At 42.4% G+C, this 22,309-nt stretch overlaps 1 protein-coding gene and 1 pseudogene across 1 annotated transcript; one reads left to right on the top strand and one right to left on the bottom strand.

The window, feature by feature from the left end:
• Positions 1–5,210: 5,210 nt before the first annotated feature.
• LOC147428271 (expansin-A2 pseudogene) lies at positions 5,211–5,724 on the bottom strand (annotated as a pseudogene).
• A 600-nt stretch (positions 5,725–6,324) lies between these two features.
• Positions 6,325–6,800, top strand: LOC147428270 (receptor-like protein kinase THESEUS 1). Its single transcript, XM_086496367.1, has 2 exons — positions 6,325–6,458; positions 6,536–6,800. Exons 1-2 carry the CDS (start codon positions 6,325–6,327, stop codon positions 6,798–6,800), a joined length of 399 nt encoding a protein of 132 aa, XP_086352493.1.
• Positions 6,801–22,309: the final 15,509 nt, after the last annotated feature.

The raw sequence follows: 22,309 nt of genomic DNA, 5'->3' as shown, positions 1-22,309 counted from the left end.
AGAGAGAGGATATAATAAGCAAGTAGAGAGAAAGTGTTTTTCTTCTTCTTCTTCCCATGAACGAGAGAGAAGAGCTTATGGATATGATGATGGAGATCTTGCACCACTCCGTATAATAGATACGTATTGCTGTGCGATAGTAGACGTAACTATCGGCACTAAAAATTGAGGCTTGCACGTGAATTTATAGGCACTGCAGGATGTGTCCCAAGCTAAAAAACTAGCGCTACCTTCTTAGCTAGGAATAGCTGCATACCTTTTGAGACTTTTCTTAAATCATGGACTACTTTTTAGTGGTCAACTCTCCCATTTACCATTCAATTTTTACAATAAAAGTTGACTAAATGGCTAACATCCTGCAACTAATGAGACCCTGATTAGACTATTCCGTACCATGATACCCCAACATAATTATGATTAGACTATGCCATACCGTGATGTCCCAACATAATTATGAATCTCCCTACTACCCCGGTTAACTTATGGGTCCGTTTTTTATAAAAATAATTCCTGTAAAATTTTTGTTTAACCCCATTTTTTCTCCAAGTGGTTGTTTCTAAATCTGACGGAGACTAACTTTTTTTTTTAAGTGTCGATCATCTTCCAAAGCACGCTGCTTTTCAAAAACGCCAAAAACGCTAAAAATAGCTTTAATTTTTTTTTCCTAAAATTGAACCATAGGTTCCCCTTGTCCACTGGAACAAGAATGCGGACTCGCTTTTCACTAAAAAGCACTAAAAATCATGAAAAGCTAAAAATAGCGTGAAAAGTGTCCGAAAAGGAGATTTGTATAAAATCAGACCATAGCTTTCTCGGGATCGTAGATTAAGGATCCGGCCCTGCTTTTTGCAAAAAAGCACAAAAAGCTTTAAAAAATAGATTTTTAAAAAAATGAACCAAGACCTGTTAGAACATGGAAATGACCTTGCTTTTTTCTTCAGAACCTTACAATACTACCAAATAAGTATTCTCAACCATCTCTCTCTCTCTCTATGTATCTATATATATATATATATATATATATATATATATATATATATATATATATATATACATATATATATAAAGTTACTTTTGCAATAAAAGTCATAATTATAGTTAGATACAATACAATACAATTTATTTTTGATCGAGAACACAACAATGGACACCTGAGGGGATAAATGACAAGTTGTGATTACAAAAACTGTAGCCCTTCCCGTTTTCTTCAAATTAAAATAGATAGGGGTAAAGTAAGCAAAGTGCTCAAGCCAAATATTGAGTCAGCTCATTGAGTAGTTCATCTATGTTGAGCTCAGTACTTTTAGGCATGGGAGATGGGCCTACAAGTTCTTTTTGTAAAGGACCAACCTAATCTGGCAATGGTCCATAGAGTGATGCATACTATTGCAACTTAGCTTGGGCCTCTAATAGCTCTATCTCAAGCTCAAGGATTCTGTTGTGCAAAATATTAGATGTCTCTCCTTGGCTTGCTAATGCAACGAGCGCCTCTGATTCTTTGGGAAGCAAACCGATGGGATGTATGCATGCAGGCATTGGATTATTGGCGTGACTTGCTGCCACTTTCTATGCAATCCGACCAGGCCAAAGCCAAAATTCTTGGGACAATCTAACCAATCTACACGTCTCCTAAGGATGTCGTAAACATAGCGTTGTTGTATAAAGAAGAGTGCCATTTGGTTATTGTTTGGCATAACTCTCTCTCAATGTATGAATCTTTGTAGCAATACTCGTGCGAGTTCTTTGTGCTCCAAATCTGATAGCTTTGTAGGAGCTGATTCCTTGGCATTGCCGCTGATTCAAATAGTTGTTGGTGCACAAAGTGGTTTGGACATAGCTTCCTTCTCTCCTTAAGGCTGAGAGACTGGCCTTGCAACCCAGACTCATCCTCTTTGATTCTAGCAATAGCTTCGAGGTCTTTCTCTTGGCCATAACGCTCTCTCTTCTTTATAGATGGCATCTGCTTCAACGTGGTTAACTTCCTCTTCCATATATGTAAATCAAGAGAATATGTCATCATTAGAAAGACTTATCGTGAGGTTAACAAGTCATCACTTTCAAATCTTCAAAGAAAAAGACAGAATATATCACCATGTCATCGGAAAGAGACAAGATAACTTGATCAATTATACAATTTACAAGCGCAACTAAAGAGGAAAATAATCAAATCATCACTTTAATCATCATTTGGTCGTAGACCAAAAATCATTATAATGTCAAAAGGATTCACCTGAAATTTTTACTTGCTCTTCATGGTGTTGGATGCTAAGGGTAGCAACCATTTCTTCTTGACCTATATGCATACCCATGATTTCTCTGTTACCTGGCTTGCCCTGAGTAATCTCTAGAATGCTATGGATGTTTTCTGCAACCATATTGCACTATGATTATTTATCTAATAGAGCATTACATCTGACACTCGCTCCAATTGTATTATTGAGGACTATAGCTATTCTTATTGTTGGTTCTATTGAAACCATTGTCCTGCATTTGCTATGGTCTCATTTTTATCTAACTATGTCTCTATGGAGGGTGGCTTGAGACTCTGTTTTCCAATCTGATTTACATCAATAGATTCAATCGGCAATGTCTGGATTTGTGGACTTCCTATAGCTTAGTGGTTGTCTACAACCCCATTCTTCTTAACTTCTGCCTTTAGTGGCATTCTCTGCTCAATAGCTATCGTGGTTTCTCTTTTCTCTGTTTGATGTGCACTTTCTATTGCCTAATATTATTCAAGATCTTCTGAAGTTCTGCTCGATGGAGATGAACCATCTTCAATAAGATCTGCTTTGATATCAGTCTCCATTTTAATTGTGCTTGAGGACTTTGTGTTGTGTCTGTGGGTGATCAGTCTTGGTCGTCCGCGGGTGACCAGTCTTGGTCTTCATTCTTTGTTGTCTGTGATGACTCCGTCATGTTTGAGCTGTGTATTTCTACATCTTTTGGGCCATTGGCAATCCCAATATGATGTTATCTGGTACATCTTTTAATGTGATCACATGGAATTGGGCTATAATGTTCTGTAAACTTACTTCAATGGTGGTGGAGATGATTCCCCAGCATTCTGCTTGATTGTTTCTCGATATGCTCATAAATTCAAGAGCATCTTCCAGTTATGGTTGGATACATCTTTTCCAAGTGCGAAAAGACATCAGGTTCTTATCTAGCTAAAAATCTAGCTTTACTTCGCTTGAGAGATTTTCTTCATTCTCACCAACAATGTTGCACTTCATTGTCTTAGGATTTCTTTATGTATTGAATGATTTTGTTGTGGCAGTGTCCTTTGGTTGAGCTTTATCTGCATTTTCTTTGCTTTGACTACCAGCTTCAATCAATGTTGACTCCATTGGCTATAATATTGCACCTTTTGATTGCAACTGTTGGGGAATTGTTCGCCTGCATTTGGTTAACTTTTGATCTTAGAAGATACATTGTACTTTCTGGCAGAATATGTCTCTTCGAAGGAGATTTTGGTCGTGACCTTTGTGTATCCTTCTAGACTTTAGCTTTCATTGATTTTGATTTTTTTGTCACCTATTCTGGAAGCTTGAGGCTTTGAATCATCTTCAAATAGTCTTTGACTTCAATCTTACCATCCATAGGGGGGTGTACAAGTTCATGAACTTTTTGGTATTCATATGTGAGCTTGGTCACATTAACTGTTTGAACACTATTGGATTTGTTGGATTTTGACTTTGACTTGTGGAGATCAGCTGAAACTTTTGTCCCTCATGATCTTCATAGAGGCATTTATCTCTAGAATATGATGGAATCTAGGTCAATTGGAAACTTCCAACAACCATATGATCTTTCAATGGTTTCTGCTTTGAAGGTGTCTGTTGGTTAGAGGCTCTAGGGCTTCTATAGCTGACATTGTGGTTCTTGGTACAAGAGCTGATTTTGATGAATTTATAGCTCCCCCATTCCTAGGGTGATGACTATAGCCTTCTCCATTATGAGAGTTCAAAAATGTTTGGCTCTGGTTTAGTCTCACCTTTTGAGATCATGAAGACACACTTTGGGTAGCATTGTTGGTGTTTGACATCTGTAAACCTTTTGCATAGTTTCCTATGTATCTCCATGAAATATGAAAAATTATTCCCTAAGTCAAGCTGTAGATAGCATTATCTTTGCCCTGATATTGTCTATCCCATGGGTCTCCTATGATATGAGCTTGTGTGGTTTCAGGACCCAAGGCATCATAGATCTTGAGTCTTACCGTAACCCGAGCAAGATCTCTCGAGCAATGAGAAACCCGAGCGAGTAGCAAAGCTATTATACAAGTATGAAAACCATGTCATGATCCACAACAACAATCAAAACTACAATTTTAATGCAAGATTTGTCGAGCAATGAGAAACCTAATCGAGTAGAAAATTTATTTTACAAGTATGCAAACCATGTCATGATCCACAACAACAATCAACACTATATTTTAAATTCAAATTCTAATAATAAATCTTATGCAATTCAACAATGCTCATACAGCTACAAAGTTTCTAAACTATATCAATAAACAATTTTCATTCCCTATATCCAAAAAAGAGAGATTTTTTAAAGAATTGTAAGATAAAAAGTGGGATATTGATGCAAAATAGAGAGTAGCATGTTGTGCCTTTTCAACAACAACATTAAAAAATGTTTTAGTTTTCTCTAGTGTCCGGGATAGCGCTAGAGACAATGTTTTAGTTTTCTCCAAAGTCGAAACATTGTCTCTAGCACTGGAAATGTTTTAGTTTTCCGCTGCAATGTTGTTGCATCTCCTTGGAGCTACGTCACATTAACCAACTCTTGCGGACACCGTATTCTGTGTTGAATCGGTCATGAGAGATGTTTCTGTTTATCTGTAGATTGTTCCCAAATGCTTGCCTATTCAAATTTTCAAATAGGTTATCAACAGAGCTGGATGAGGAGTGTGTCTGAAGCCAAAGGCTCATCAAACCATGACTTGCACTAGTGGAAATATTTCCCAATGCCTTTCCCTCGACATTGAGATGTCTGCTTGGAGGGATGGATTTATCACATTGAACAATCTGGCCTGCAGGCAGACCTTGGGTAAACATAATTGGGTGCAACCTTAGCTTGCAAGATGGAGATGTTAGCACAGGAACCCAGTATATATAATAGAGTGTAGTGTAGAATATTATTGTGCTCCCAATCCAAAATGAAGTAGCTAGCCTATTGATTTGGGCAACCAAATATTGAAGCTAGAATTGCTCACCGCTGAAGGTTTGGCCGAAGTGCCATCCGTGGGCGCCACATCGTAGGAGGTGAGGGTGCAACCATCGCTTGTGGTGACCTGAAAGGAGAGGCTCTAGCCGTCCAGCCGCACATTGCTCTGCCAATTTTGGCCCCAATTTCCGGTCATGGCTTCCGTGCGCGAGCCCTTCACGGAGACGGAGTGCACATCATCGACTCCTCCCACATTTGTATTGAGCACCAAATTGAAGTAGGCGTGACCATTCATGGTGAAGTGGATGCTACCCTTCTTGGCTGGCGGTACTCCACAGGCACAATCCTGTACACTCCAATCTTCTCAAACGCTAGCTGCGCCATGTCAAAGTGCTCGAGAGGTGGGTTGCACCAGCCACCCGCATTGTTGGGCAAGGCATTGTTGGGAGCACACAGATTGGTGGCTGTGACCGTCACCGATTCTTCAGCAATGCACCACTGCAGGTCGGATGATGCATCGCACCGCATCTCGAAGCAAGCATCATAGTTGCACCATCATAAGCTTTTTTACCCTCATGTCCACTTTGACATTTATTTATTTGCCCTTTGTCATCTGCATTGCCAAAATAGCCTGCTGCCTGATAGCATCATGGCGGTTTTCTCAGTACCACTTGGGACCTCTCTCTCTCTCTCTCTCGCTCCCACTCCCGAGTCTCTGTCTTAGTCAAAAACAGGGCTAGAAAAATGCATTTTTCCTAACCAAAGAAAATAAGGACAAACTTGAAATTCTCCTTGTTTTTAGGTCAAAATTTGAAGCTTTTGCAGGTAATTACACTAAAACTTGAAATTCCAAGTTTTCTTCAAGGCAAACTCAAAATCTCAGCCAGTTAAAATACACTGGACCTCCGTTTCTCTCTCTCTCTCTCTCTCTCTCTCTCTCTCTCTCTCTCTCTCTCTCTCTCTCTCTCTCTCTCTCTCTCTCTCTCTCTCTCTCTCTCTCTCTCTCTCTCTCTCTCTCTCTCTCTCTCTCTCTCTCTCTTCAAAAAGAAACTCTCTGAAAGAGTGCGCGCCGGCGCGCGCTCTTTCAGAGAGTTTCTTTTTGAAGAGAGAGAGAGAGGGAGGAGACGCAGGGCCGCTTGTGGATAGGGGATGCTTCCAACGCTGCATCAGCTGCTCTCTGCATTATCCTGTTATGATTTTGCCAGAAAAGGAAGAAGAGCGGTGGAGGCCGTTCTCCCTCATGGCTGCCGCTTCCTTCTCATGGAGGCAACTCACACTCTATTGTAAGCAAGCTTTCGACAACTTCTCGAAAGAGTGGCACGGGCAGCTATGTCTCATCTGTGCCATCCAACAACTGCAGATACTTTACCTTCTTTGAGATCTTGGAGATGACGAGCAATTTTGATGAAGGGCGTGTGGTCAGAGTAGGAGGTTTTGGGAAGGTTTACAAGGGGGTATTGGAGGATGGGACCAGTGTTGCAGTGAAGAGAGGGAACCCTACCACAAAGCAAGGTGTAATTGAGTCTCAAAGAGAGATCGAGCTTTTGTCGAAGCTTCAACATAGACATTTGGTCTCTCTCATTGGGTTTTGTGAGGATCATTCAAAGATGATCTTGGTTTCGTGAGAGTGGGCACTGATCAAGGAGCATGATGAGTCATGACCTAGTTGCTGTCGACCTGGCTAAGCAGTTCCATCAGTAGTACAACCCATGATGTTGTTAGAGAAAGGGAGCTGGCTAAGGACTTAGGCAAAACTATAGGCTTGATGACTTCCACTCTCTCCTGATTGCTTGCTGTCGACCTGGCTGAGGGCGTAGGTGGAAGTGTGGGCTTTATCACACACACACACACACACACACACACTTACTTTTTAGTAATCAGGCTCAGGGCCATTGCTAACTTGACAAGCAATCAATAGACTTGGCAAGCGGCCATTGCTAACTTGACGCACCTGTCGTCGACTACCAATCCATGGAACTGAGCTAAGCGGCTTAGATAATGGCCATGGCTCCAATGTGATTGTTGGCCCGCTTTTTGTAGTGCTGGACATATTCATCATGGACGTCTTGGGCATCGTGGCAGGCTTTATCGGCCGCATCTAAGAAAAAAGAAACATGGAGAAAGTTGTGTTAGGCTGCATTCCTTATAACTTGAGTGGCTTGAGCGTTTGCCAGCCATGGGTTGGAGCATCAATCGCTTGAGGAGATCCTGAAGGGAGCAAAGGGAGCTGGAGGAATTTGAAGCATCCGAGCTCTTGGGCTGTAGGGGTTTTCTCTTGACTACCATGTGCACGCCCGTAATTTAAGAAAGATTACCTCAAGAAAGCTTGCCAATGTACGCCAATGCCCGAGTGGCAAGACATTTGTGAGTGTTGAGATAGTGGTCTTCTTGCCCACTGTTTGACGCGATCGCTGCCCAAGCACTGCTCACTGAATTCCACGTTGGCTACTCACTCAATTCCACCTTTGTGGCTATCGAGAGTTGGGTGCACCTCTTGGAGGGAGTTGCTGCCACATCGCAACATATCCTCTCATTTTAACATAGATATATAAGATGTGCCTTTTCTATTTATTTTGTGTAGCTTTGCTATTTACTATCCTTGAGTCCCACGTGTATAGGGAGGCCATTTTAGACCTTCACTATTGGCCTTGTTATCAAATTACACTTAGCTTGTTTGTTGTTTAGGAAATGTAACTCCTTCACATTAGAGGTAGACAAGACTTGGCAACAACTGCCATGGGTTACAAATGTTTTTGGTCATATAAACATCACCCCCAAGGGATCCGATTTGATGAAATCATTGTGGGGTGCGTGGAATAAGTTCAGGTCGCAGATTTGTCCAAAATGGGACAACCATTAGGGTCACCAAATCCTCCATTATGACACCATCTTGTTTCCCTTGAAACCTTGCCCCCCTATTCAAGCTATCAGGGAGCAAAAAATTGCCAGGAGGGAAGAGCGCTTGGCATAGGGACTGAGGCCACCGAGAAGTCCAAGCAGTGAGCGGCATAGCAAGATTTAGCCAAGAGCAGTGACTCGATGGTACTTAAATAGAAACCTTGGACCTTTGAGCTCGTGTAATGAGATACAGTTTTTGCTTTACTCTTGAAAGAATGACTATTGCAAGCATACAAGGGTTTGCATTTTGCAATTTTCCCCCATCTCCTTCTTTGAATATTGGTTATTGCTGCCGATATTGTTACTATGTCTTTCATGTTGTTTCCAAAGGGAAAAAGAAGAAGAAGAAGAGAGTTTTGACATCGTAAAAAACTATCCCAAGGGACCTTAAAGATCTAGCAGATGAGGAGAGAGAGAAATGTGATTTAGTAGTTGCACCTCTCCGGAGGTCTCCTTTTGTTGCATCTACCCGTCCACGCTGGCGGGAGCTCTTTCAAAGACTTTTTTTTAAGACATTGAGGGAGAGTGAGGACAAAGTTTTCATAACAAAGTTTTTTTTCGAGCACTGGTCCCTGCCCGTATGTGAAAGAGTTTGCATCTCTTTCAAAGAGATTTTTTGAAGGGTTTTGTTTATACCTTCTTGCCTCATCTATTTTGAGTTTCCTATTCCTTCAAAACCAAATTTGTCAATGATTAGGGACCCTGAGATTTACCTTTCCTAGCCAACACAGTTGTCTCAATGTGGCACAATGTTGTTTGTTGTAGCACAACAAACCTCCCAGCTACCCTTATGGGGTGCTAAGGACTGATGCTTGGGCCCTCTGATAGAAGGACACCTATGATGGTGTGATCCAAACTTTAATATATACCATGATGTGGATTTTCTCAAAAGAATAGCCTCATTGCAATAATAGAATTCTTTTCAAGTTTCCACCGTTTTCTCTAGAGTAACTTAAAATGCATAGTATGTTATCGTGCATCAACCCACAATAACTTGAGGTAGAGCAAGAGAGAGGAGAAGAAGAAGAAGGAAAAGTGAAGAGAAGCTCAAGCTCCCAGACTCTCCTTATTCATGAGATTTGTTCGAGTGGCAACAACCTTACTCTTTTAGTGTAAGTCTCGTGGTCCCACATGTAGGGAGGTAGGAATAGGAGAGTTATATCCACAAGAGGAATATCAACATGCCATTGTATGGGTTCCAATTGTTCTAGCCCATCAAAGAAAACATTCTACCAAACCCTTGTTTAAGGGGCCTCTTTTGTCAAAATTTTGTTATCGTTTTGCCATTAAAATTAGGTGTAATCTTGTTTTTTTTTCTTTTTGGTGCTTGAAGTCACCTAAAAAATCTTATGTGTTTTTTGTTTTGTATAGTGAGCCTTGGCCACTCTTGCTCGTTTTAGGGATTGCTCGGAAAATCTCACTCGAGATTTGAGATTCCTCATAGATCTTAGACTCTCGTCTATATCTACGACTGTTTTGATCTTTGACTCTCGTCTATATGTTCGACTGTTTTGATCAAAGTATATGCTCGTTTGGCCATAACATCAAAGCTTGATTTCTAATGGAGCAGAGTTTGGCTCTAAATAGATTTTTGGGTTCACTCAGGTAATATCCTTCAGCTTTAGAGATGAGGTGCTATAATAGTTTCTATCCTCTGAAATGAATCATCCTTTTTTATCTATTATTGGACACACTTCTATGAGTTGGGATGTGGCCCGTTCAAACACTGGTTGATCCTTTTTGTGCAGTTGCCCTTTTTGGTCAACTGTGCATATGAATTATGGGTGCCATACAAAGCTAACATCACTCATTTTGATGTGTCCCTTAGACTCGTGAATGATTGCACACGTGTGGCAGTGGTGGATGCAGAATCATTTGCAAACCTAACAATCTTTTCAAAATTCGCTGTTATCCGGACACCTTGACCAAATTCACGCAGGAGTTTGTTGCTCAAAGAATAAATTTTAAGCTTTTCAGGTGCTTGTGCATCTTTATGCTGATTTTGCACTTGCAATGTTGTTACTAGTGCTTCTAACGATAATGCAAAATCATCTGATTGCATTAAAAGTGATGAGTTAGATGCACTTACATCGAGATTCGCATTTCGAATTTGCTATGTACCCTGTTTGGCAATTGATGTGTTCTTGTTGTCTTGATTTCTTGGACAATCTTCAGAAAGATGTCCACCTTTTCTTCCACAATATGCTGTTAACCCTCACGGCACACGGACACCCTATGATCTATAAACGTTGTATTATTTAGAGTCAGGTACCGGGCTTGTCGGACCAATAGGGAAAGGTAGAGTGATCGCCGATGAGAGGCGCACTTTAACTTGGACATTCAAGGGATTAGTTGGCTAAGCATGGGCGCCCAAGTGTGAATTGGGTGAGCTCCTATAAAAGCCAACTAAACCTAATTTTTACTCATTCTCTCATTTGTGCAATTGAAGAGTGCTCTTGCTCCATCTCCATCTTCTTCTTCTTCACCTCCTTGTGTGTGTGTGTGTGTGTGTGTGTGAGAGAGAGAGAGAGAGAGGGAGAGTGTGTGTGCGATCGAGCATTACGAAGGCACGACGGCGGCGAAGCGGTTGAGCGCGGCACGACTGCAGCTTCTTCTTCATCGCGGCGAGGAATCCACCACGAAGGCGAGCGTAGAGCGGTGAGTGACACACCCTTTGTTCTCTTGAGCTTGCTAGTTTAGGCTTGTTGTGTGCTTGGAGCCGTTTGTGGCTCGCATACGGTGTATCGGCAAGTCCCTTGCTTCAACAGTGCGGCAAGGAGCGCACATTTTTGGCGCCGCTGCCGGGGATATGCCCTACACTAAGCTCGGTTAGCACTTTACGCTTCCTTGTGGTGCAATTTCTATCATAGGAAAGGCAGGGAAGGAGTGTGTGGAGATTTCTGTTTTTTGCGTTTTCTGCATTTGCTGTCAAGTTTCAATTTCTGCTATTGTCTGCGTTTTTTCAATTTCTGCAATTTCTGCATTTTCAAGTTCGGCGTTTTCAATTTCTGCAATTTTCTGTATTTCTGCGTTTTTTTAATTTTCTGCAATTTCTGCGTTTTTTCTGCAATTTTCAATTTCTGCGATTTCAATTTTTGCATATCTGCGTTTTTCAATTGCTGCAATTTCTGCATATCTGCGTTTTCAATTTCTGTATTTTCTGCACACAAAAAAAAGCTGCAAAAAAAAAAAAAAAATCGGAAACAAAAAACGCGAGTGAGCGGGCGGCGAAATTTTTCGAAAATAAAAAACGTGACTCTTAAAACGGACGGGTCGGGTTGGTTTTTATAAAAGATAGATCGGGATCGGGATCATTTTCCCAAGCCCAAGCCCAAGCCTCAGTCCTCAGTCTTATGATATATACTAGACTCACTCTTATATATATACCCTACTCCCTCAAGAGAGAATGAGAGCATGTGGGACAAGTCCTCCACTCTCCTCCTTTCTCTTCCCACTTGCACCCTTAGACTTTCTAGTTTGGGCCTAGTTCCCTACTGGAAATTGACAGTTTTAGGGATTCCGAGGGCATAGAGTGACCAAACGGAGGGCTGTAAAGCACGGCACGACCCTCTGACCGATACGCTCGTTTCGAGCTATCACACGGCCCATTCCACGACACTCTCTAAAAAATCTAGCAAAAAAACAAACAAAAAACACGCTAAAAACTAGTCACAAGGCCTCCTAGAGCAGCTTTTTGACACCTTAGGGTATCAGAAGCACATGCACTTACTCTCTGGGCGGGTGCTAGAACACGAGCATATTGAGGGTGCCTCTGTTCATACGGACACCCATTACCCATCCACGATAAGCTCTAGACCCTCAGCGGGGACACAAGGTAGCACCACCCAAGACCCTAAAATAGCCGCTAGTGATTCCTCCTCCGACTCAGAAATCATGGAAGCATACCCTACCCAAAACACTGAGAGAGAAGGCCATGCACCTCCCGAAGCTCCACAGCCTAGTACTAGTATGTTTAGCCATTTCATGGAAACATTAGGTAGAGCTACTCGCTCGGAACCTGATGCAAATGAAGCACACGAAGGGGGTGGGGAAGTGGACTCTCCTTTCACATCGCACGTGGACCCCACACCCCCAAAGAGTGTCCATGTGGATATCCTGCCAACTTCTTACCAAGAAGGCCCTGTTGAGCTGCCTCCTTCAGAAGTTCCCTCTAAAGTACCGTTGGTGACAAGTAAAACCACGGGGAGCAACATTGCTTCTACCTCACAAGAAACCATTAACACGTCGACTCTAGAAGGATTGTTCATTAATGATCATTGGACATACGACCTCCACACTGAGGTGTTGACGGATCTACACTCTGGCCACGCCTACCATGTAGGATGGATAGAGATTGTACAATCCACCTCTAGTGCCACGAGCATCGAAGATCAATAGAAAATGATCTGTAATGTTATCCATGGCATTATTCAATCAGAAAGGCAAAACCGAGGGGTAAATATACTCTCAACTGGCCCCATGAGATTTTTGGATACGAGCAAGGCTCAACAACCTACTCTATCACAAATGGAGACTCCTCTAATGAGCCCCATGGACCCATCTTACGTCATTTCACCTGGGGTCTCTATGCAATCTGAGCCTCCGAGCGAAAACCTTAGCTTCCCTAACTTGGCTCAATACTCTATCAAGGAAAACACAGTGCTCACTCCAGGGATAAGCCTGACAGAGAATGTACCGATGACATCTACGGTTAGCGCAGTGCCACTACCTAGTGTCGTAGTACCTAATATGGGGCCTCGACCATATGTGCCTCTAGCCCCTTATGCACACATGGCCCCCACACCTCCAATAGTACCACTTGCTTATGCTCCTCGAGTGCCGCTCCCTAGCTCTTATCCGAGTGGACCTATGCCCGGTTATGTTCCATATCCTGCATCATCCACACATATGCCAAGACCGGCACCCGTCCCTCTCCCACATATGATTCCAAGAGTACCTCCACCGGCCCTACCTCCTCACATAGGTGACTTGGCAGCGTTTGCTCAAACCATAGGTCGATCTATCGCGGAAAATATGCGTCATGCATCTGATAGAGAGCCTAGAAGTAAGGCAGTACAAATTGCCAAACTCACGCAAAAATTCAATGGGGACGAAGATGCTAGAAAACACATTGAAGTGTTTGAACAAGTATGTGATTCCTTAGGGGAACGCAACGAACTACATAACTGCAATGCCTTAAGCCTGACATTAAGTGGGAAGGCTGGAGATTGGTATAGGACCCTAAGGGTGGACGAGAAAACAATCTACCCTACCCTTCGAAGGTTGTTTCTAAAGGAGTACATACGAGAAGGTGTGCTTTGGGGTGTAGCATCTCAGCTACAGAAGGCCGAACGTAAGGAAGGAGAGTCAGTAAGGGACTTCATTAGTCGTCTAAAGCACTTAAACTCTCGCTGCCCTGTAAATGAGCGCTTCAACAATAACCAACTGCTTGATCGATTCATTCGAGGGTTGAGGAATGAAGGAATCTATAATGGACTAGTGATTAGAGGTATCACAACCTAGGAAGATGTCACTGCCAATGCAATTCAATTAGAGGACAACTTGATGATAGCAGGCATGAGGGTGTCTACTGACACGAGATCCACTAGCTCACAAGCCATTGAGTATGAACCCATGACTGCAAAGCCCATTGCCAATGAGCCAAAGGTATTTGAGACATTCTTGACAGACCTCACCAAGGCAATCCAAGAGTCTCTTAAGGATCATCGACCCCCTCAAAATAGTCACATGTATCCAAGAAGGGAGCAACAATGGTGTTCCATTTGCTTAGGTCCACATAGCACTAGTGAGTGCCCTACGTTTAGAGTAAAATTTAATGGAACTTGCAACGCATGTGGTAGGTATGGTCACCAAGCTAAGGATTGTTTAATGATCAAACGTATGATGGCAAATAGACCACCTGTAGCCTGGACGGATGCACCTCGAGCTCCTGTATTGATGCCTACTCCACCTGTTGAGCAACTACCGCAACACATGGTCCCTAGATCTCAAAATGTTGTACAAGCTACACCGTTACCACCTCCTGTGCTAGGACCGCAGCCCCCGCATCCAAGAGTCGCCCCTATGAACCAAGTGGGTTGCGATCCATCTAATGCTTATGCAGATGGCTGTGAGGAGGAAATAGACACTAGTATTGCCTACGGACTTGATACATTGGAAGAATGTCCTATATACTACATGGAAGATTGTTGGGGACAAGTCAAGCCGGTTTATCAAGCTGCTGCTCTCGCATCCAGAGGTCAAAATATCAACACCCAGGCTAGGAGGCCACCTCTTCAATGCTACGAGTGTGGTGGACCACATCGAGTAGCGGAGTGCCCTATTAGGCTGCAAAAGAATGCTGCACAGATGCAAATGAATCAAGGGAGCACGTCTGCAATGCCAATACTCACATGTAATCGTTGTGGCATAGATCACTTGATTGCCCAATGCCCCTATAACCCAAATGCGCCTAAAATCACACCCCTAAATTTGGTCGAAATTGCTAGTGTGACATCGCCAATACCACCCGTTGCACCCGCTTATGCGATTACACGGTCCATGCTTCAAGGGCCAGGACATATCCTCGAAGAGAGAGATACCGCGTCAATTATCCAAGCAAAGAAAAAGAAGACACGAAGGAAGAAGTCGCAGAATACGAAAAATTCAAAGCCAAGTTCCAAAACAAACATAGGAACAGGAGATGACCCCGTGTATATGAATGACCTCGAGGATGATTCAGATTCAGTCGAGACAATGGAGACTAGAACCAATACCACAAAGGGAAAGACCGACAAAGAAAACCGTAACATGGAACCAAATGAAAACCGAATAAGAGAAAACCATAAAGAGCCTCTGAAAACACCACAAGTGTTTCCAAATCCAATCCAAGACCCCCAAGATAAACCGCAGGGGCAAAAAGGGAAGAATCGTAAAAAGAAGATTGGGACGTACCCAAACCCTGTAGACGAGATTAAGCAGGTGAAACATCTAAGAGGTTTAGTGGAGGAGACTCAAAGGAAACTAGAACCAGAACCCATGCATATCAAAATTCATGACACAGTGTTTCCCACGCAAGTTCATCCACCCCACATGAACCATAGACCGTTAGCCATATCTAGTATCATCCAAGAAGGGAGTGAGGACGGGACATCAGAAAGTGAGCATACACCTTTCTTGTTGGAAAGGATGTTTAATGAAGGAATACCTGATCCCATTGAGGAATATGAGATTCCATCCTCACCAGTTCTTAGTCAAGGACCTACACCCTGCAAAACGCCAATGAATGTTGCCAAACTAGTGGACTTCATGTCTTCTGAGGTCCGAACCACGATCATAGCAAAGCTGTATGGAGATCCTGAGTTATTCCTTGCACTTCGAGCATTCCTTAACGGAGAGCTACGAACGGGATTACCGCAGTTTGCGCAACCAAATAGGCCTGACTCGATTATGATTGATGAGGAAAATCATGTGCAATCACTTGACTTAGATGGACACGTGTCTGTGATCGAGGTACCCATTAACGAATTAGGGCAGTATTTTGAAGGTGACGAGTCTAATGCGGCCCTACCCATCACTACCAAGGGATTAACTATAAAGGGAATTCTTGATGGTGGTGCGGGAGTTAGCATCGTTACAAAATATTGTTGGGAATCCATGGGAAAACCCCGCCTCAGTGTTACTAACATTGTGGTAAACATGGCAAATGGTACCATAGCCAAACCTATGGGGATGCTCAAGGATCTTAAGATCAAAGTTCTAGGACACAAGGTACAACATACGTTCATTGTAATGGATTTCTCTAAACACCTTATGTCATATGAAATGATTTTAGGACGACCATTCATGAGGAAAGCACAAATGGTTCACGATTGGTCTAAAAATCATGTCTATTTGCAATTCCAAGACTCTGTCCTTAGAGTGGATTTGGTGACTGGTAAGGTACACCCCTTAGGGAGTAAAACCATTATTGATCATCGCTCTGACACCACAGTTCACTCGGCCCCACTACAATATTGTTACACTTGTAAGAAGGATACAGACATTGGCCAAGATTCTCCTTATATGGATATCCTACCTGGGATGACTGAATCACACAATGTGAATTGGGTCCACCTAGCATCAACCATAGACACTTGGGGAAATAGGGGGACGACCTGGGTAACACCTGAGGGGGATGAAATGCCTATACCCTTAAATATGCTACAAGCGATGCATATCGCTTCTGACAAGACTCATCCTAATGTAACGAAGAAAACATACAAGTGGGTCCCTAAAGCTTCTTTAGTGACCATACCTAGTGCTAAAAAACAGAAGCCTTGTAAGAAACGTACCACTCGCTCCAAGAAAAGTAAGAAAATGTTGCGATGGATCCCTAAACGACTATTGGAAGCCCAAGGCTACTATCAAGGAAATGATCAAATCTGGGTGCCAAAACGTAGATTGTGCTCTTACCTATCACCTGACCCAAGTGAGCCCAATCCCGTAGCTCCAAAACGAATCAATGATCGTGAAAAGAAAAAAATCACAGAATGCTACACACCCGCTCCCGAGCTAGTTTGGGTACCAAAGAAAGAACGATTTGTTCCACCTAGCTCAGGAAAGGGGGAGTCCCATGAAGATTCTAGCTCCTCATGTAATACATCCATAGAGGTAAAAGCTTCTACACCGCCTCCATCTATAGTAGTGGACCTCCATGAAGCTACCAAAGAATCCACACCTCCCAGTGTTCAAGAATCACCTGATGAACCACTTCAAGTTCGATCCTGGGAGAGTACCTTACCACCCTTGCAACTTGACGAGGCACCTAGGGTAATAACAAACTACTGGAAAAAATCCTCACCTATTACCAACTGGAACAATTGGTTTCAGAGGGTGACAAGCTCATTTCAAACGGTATGATCTACCCAAGGAAGGGGGGAGTGTTTGCTGACAGTCATCATTCATTTGTTTCCCTCTCAACCTTTTTCCCTGACCTCTCAATCACCAATCTTAGGGAATGTACATATAAAGCTTTATACTCACAAAAAAAAAAAAAAAAAAGAGCAAGAGCAATTCGCAAACGAGTATGCACAATAAAAGTCAAAACATTGACTCAGACCTACACATGTCACATCTGGTACAGTGAAACAGAAACCTATGCCATAAAACACCTTTTGATCCTCATCACTTGAGTGATGGAGGGTAGGTAAGATTAGTACGATAGCAGTGTCTCTGTTTTAGAGTTGCGTGATTAGCGAAGTTCTCTTTTCCCACTGATGTGCCTCCTAGAGGTATTGTTTGTGTTTCATAGTGTGTACAGGAGCGTGTTGCTATTGATAGGATTTGGACCTTCATGGAACCTTCAGATCAAGCGCGACCATCGACACAAACAGATGTTTCTTGTCCATTAGCATTGCCTTTATCTTTTTGCATCCATGTTTGTCTGCCTTGATTGTGATTGGTAGCATAATATTCAGTGCATTTGCTTAGTATCAAACATTTAATTCAATGTAATGTTTTGTCATAATCACTTGTTTAGGGGTAAAAATCAAGCAGTCCGACTAAGCTAGTTTGACCAAGCTAGGTATTAGAGATCTTCTCTTAATACCATGGGGAATGCCTTCCTAATAAGCAATGGTTACTTAGGTTCTTAATCCGATTTAGGCAGCATTGTATGAAATGTACTAGGGCTTTCTAGTGGGCTTAACCCTATTGACCTTTAGCTTAAGTATTATAAAGGGATTTTACTAATGTGATGAGCCTGGGGAGTGTATCAGTGTTATATGACCCCCCAAAGTTACAAAATTAAGATGCTGAAAATGAACAAACAAAAAATCAAAGTGCCACAATGTAAAATTTTAAGCTGGAAGAGAAATCCTGGCTTGAATTGGTACTTCACTCACATGTATCGCCTATGGTACAACTAGAGCCCTAGAGGTTCCCAGTGTGGGCACTTTTCCTTGAAAAGCAAAAAACCCAAGGCATACAAAATAAGCACACACATCATAATTGAATCACTGTGAAAAGACTTTGGGGAGTCAAAAAAAAAGTAATCAGTCAGGCGATGATTTCATGAGAAATTCCTTTTATGGTAGCTTAACTACAAAGTTTTCTAGATATAGCCTCTAGTCAGCCCTCGAACATGAATACTTGGCTCTCGCGATTAAACAACTTAATTGACCACAGAAAGTTAAGAAGCTTACCCATGGTATTAATATTCGATCTCTAGTGCTTTTCGACCGTCAAATTAGTGACCCTAGACTTGTTTAATTTTTTACCTTTACATCTGTTTATGCATTTGATTACATTGCAATTTAATGTTCATTGCTAACAAATTCTTTGAAATTCTTTTACCAATCAATGTGTCTACCTAAAACTGCATATGCTTTTTAAGAGAATGCCATTACTGTGCCAATGTTGTTTGATTTTGCAGTGACTGAAGAAGGCTAAGGACATTCATCTCAAATGCTCTTCCACCTCGACGAACCAGCTTCAACTCAATAGCTTCCGAGGACGGAATCTACATCAGGAAGGGGGGCATGTTAACCCTCACGGCACACGGACACCCTATGATCTATAAACGTTGTATTATTTAGAGTCAACCCTCACGGCACACGGACACCCTATGATCTATAAACGTTGTATTATTTAGAGTCAGGTACCGGGCTTGTCGGACCAATAGGGAAAGGTAGAGTGATCGCCGATGAGAGGCACACTTTAACTTGGACATTCAAGGGATTAGTTGGCTAAGCATGGGCGCCCAAGTGTGAATTGGGTGAGCTCCTATAAAAGCCAACTAAACCTAATTTTTACTCATTCTCTCATTTGTGCAATTGAAGAGTGCTCTTGCTCCATCTCCATCTTCTTCTTCTTCACCTCCTTGTGTGTGTGTGTGTGTGAGAGAGAGAGAGAGAGAGGGAGAGTGTGTGTGCGATCGAGCATTACGAAGGCACGACGGCGGCGAAGCGGTTGAGCGTGCCACGACTGCAGCTTCTTCTTCATCGCGGCGAGGAATCCACCACGAAGGCGAGCGTAGAGCGGTGAGTGACACACCCTTTGTTCTCTTGAGCTTGCTAGTTTAGGCTTGTTGTGTGCTTGGAGCCGTTTGTGGCTCGCATACGGTGTATCGGCAAGTCCCTTGCTTCGACAGTGCGGCAAGGAGCGCACATATGCCATGACTGGGGGTATTTCAACTGGCTCTGTCAAGTCAAGCTCTTGCAAAGGAGCTTTTGTTTTTGTGCTTGCCAAGTTGTCGACATCTTCTTTCAGAACACTAAGCATCAAGATGTAGATTGAAGTTGTAGACTGCTCCATATTAAACTTTGTACCGTCTTTGGCTTGGTTCTTTAAATATATTGGCTTGAATTGTCTAATCTATTGGATATTCAATTTCTAGTCTTCGACTATAGATCTTACCACTGTAGTCCATGTACAATGATCCTAATTGCATATGCACCAACTGTATGTTTTGTTAGCTTGTGCAAATTTTTGGATAAACACTTGGGTTGAATTTCTAAACTTCTATCTGCACTTCATCTTTGATCTTGCAATACCTGGATCCACTGAAGTCTGTGAACATCTGGGAGTTCTTCTTGCTTTAACTTGATCAATAGAATCGTGGTTCCTGTGTTGCTTTTGCTGCTCATCAAGTATTTATGGCCTTCTGAATTTGCATATCCGGAAGTTCTTTGAATCTTTCTTTAACTTGATCAATAGAATCATGACTCCTGTGTTGCTTTTGTTGCTCATCAAGCATCTATGGCCTTCTGAATCTGCATATAAGACTTTATCTCCATTGTAGCCATATAGCTGTAAAATCTGCTCTGTTGCATTTATACCTATGTTTCCACTGCTCTACTGGCTTGCTTTGCTGTACTTGAACTCTCAGATCGACTTGTGTCCATGTGGGCTCAATCTATAAAAACTATCTCCTAGAAGATTTTGGTGTTGATTAGCAGAATTTATGTTGCTTTGTAAGGTCTCCATACCCGCCGACACCAAAAACAAGATGGGACCATTGACAGGTCTCTAGGCCTACTAAAGTCAGAGTCCTTAAACAAGAAAAATTCCAGGGAGTTCACCCTTACCATTGACAATGGTTTAGGTTTATAGCCCTAGAAAGAGACCTAGTCCTGTCTCGCAGTGGAAACAGGACTGAAAAAATTTTATTCCGGCCCTATAAATTCATCATTTAGATTATGGTTTCCTTAGCCAACGCTTTTTTTCCCCCTAACATATGTGAGGGCACAGCCGCCGTTGGTGGATTCCTCTTCCAAGTGAAGAAGTTTCTAAATGTTTTAGTGCGCGGGAATGGATAGTTACCTGACTAATCAGGTCCACCCCTCCATGATTGACAACCTTAGTCAATCCCCACTTACCACCCCGCACTCACACATGATTTCTGTGTTATTTAATCACTACCACATTCTTTTCACAATTAAACAATGATTCCTTTTAACTTTCACAACTGAATTTCATTACGACAATCTTTGAAAACAATATTGAAAACATTCTTTCAGCAAACAAACATCTTTAGACTTCAGACAAGGTACTGTCATTCTGAAGTATCTCTGACCAGTATTGGCTTGTCTCAAGACCACCTATACAGGGGTGAAAAAATGGCACCCATTCCTTATTTATAAAAAAACGGTGAAAAAAGCCATCACCCAAAGTCCATGTGCCCATACGCCAACCGGCTGCCCATACAACCGGGCGGTTCCTCTAGGATAAACTTGAAATCTTAAGTAATATCCATAAACACAAACAAGCACGAGGTAAAGACTCCACACGCGCTGAGGAAACCGAATCATCCATGGCAGTATCGCCATCATTACTCATTACCTGGAGTAAAATATTTCCAGAATCAGAGGTGTCTTGAGACAAGCTGTCTTAAGGATGGTCAAGCATTTCTTTCCTAAGTCAATCAGTCATAACCCAATCATTTCTTTCTTATTTACAATCATTTCTCGTTGGTTTCATGGAAGTTACCTGCTGTTTACAGCCAGTTTATCCTTCCTAACCTTACGTATGCAATGCTAACTTAAAAATGAACTTTAAAATATTTTAAGTGAACAAAATAGAAATCCACCTGGGACTGCTCGTCCATGTGTTGTTGGGCGGGAGCCCGTAGATTTTCCTCCGTTGGCCTATGGCTAGGCCCAGCCTCATGGTCATTAGTGGCTTTATTTCTTTTGTTGCTAACAGCCTCTTCCTCGGTAAGAGGATTTCTCCTGGTTCTCTTTGGAGCCATGTTCGACAGCCTTATAAAAGACTTAATCGATTAGAAGTTTAATTGAATAATCTTCTTTTTTCCTTTTTTACCCAAAAATAAGGATTTTTGGAGTAAGTAGGTATCCTTGATAGATAATTTGATGAGATATTCCTCCTGTAACTTCTTTATACTATACACTACAACACAACATGGAGATATCGACGCGCGTATATCGACGAAATTAGTAGGCGTCGATATACGCGTTGATATACGCGTCGCATTGTGCGTCGATATACACGTGGAAAGGCTTTATTTCCCACGCGTATATCGACGCATATAGCGACGCCAAAAAAATTGGGGGAAAAAAGCAAAACCCGCGAGCAGCAGGGGCCATTTTCTCCTGCGCTCTGCTCAAATCTTGGCCTTCACCTGCTGCGCAGGTATTATGCCCCCCCCAACCCCTCTCTCTCTCTCTCTACATCGTGTGTGTGTGTGTGTAGGAAAGAGAGAGAGAGAGAGAGAGAGAGAGAGAGAGAGAGAGAGAGAGAGAGAGCGGTGTGTGTGTGTGTGTAGGAAAGAGAGAGAGAGAGAGAGAGAGAGAGAGAGAGAGAGAGAGAGAGAGAGAGAGAGAGGTGTGTGTGTGTGTGTGTAGGAAATAGAGAGAGAGAGAGAGAGAGAGAGAGAGAGAGAGCGGTGTGTGTGTGTGTAGGAAAGAGAGAGAGAGAGAGAGAGAGAGAGAGAGAGAGAGAGAGAGAGGTGTGTGTGTGTGTGTAGGAAAGAGAGAGAGAGAGAGAGAGAGAGAGAGAGAGTAAATAGAGAGATAGAGAAAGAGAGTTATATATATATATATATATATATATATATATATATATATATAGAGAGAGAGAGAGAGAGAGAGAGAGAGGTAGGGAAGTGAAGAGCGAAACAGAGAGAGAGATAGGAAAATAAGGAAATAGAGAGAGAAAGAGAGATAGCGAGAGCGAGATCGAGAGAGAGAGAGAGAGAAAGAGAGATAGCGAGAGTGAGATCGAGAGAGAAAGAGAT

This window comes from Adiantum capillus-veneris, chromosome 23 (genome assembly GCF_014529385.1).
Source record: "Adiantum capillus-veneris isolate H3 chromosome 23, ASM1452938v2, whole genome shotgun sequence".
NCBI lineage: Eukaryota > Viridiplantae > Streptophyta > Polypodiopsida > Polypodiales > Pteridaceae > Adiantum > Adiantum capillus-veneris.
Note: the sequence above shows the minus strand (reverse complement) of the source record. Positions and strands in the feature narration are given on the sequence as shown.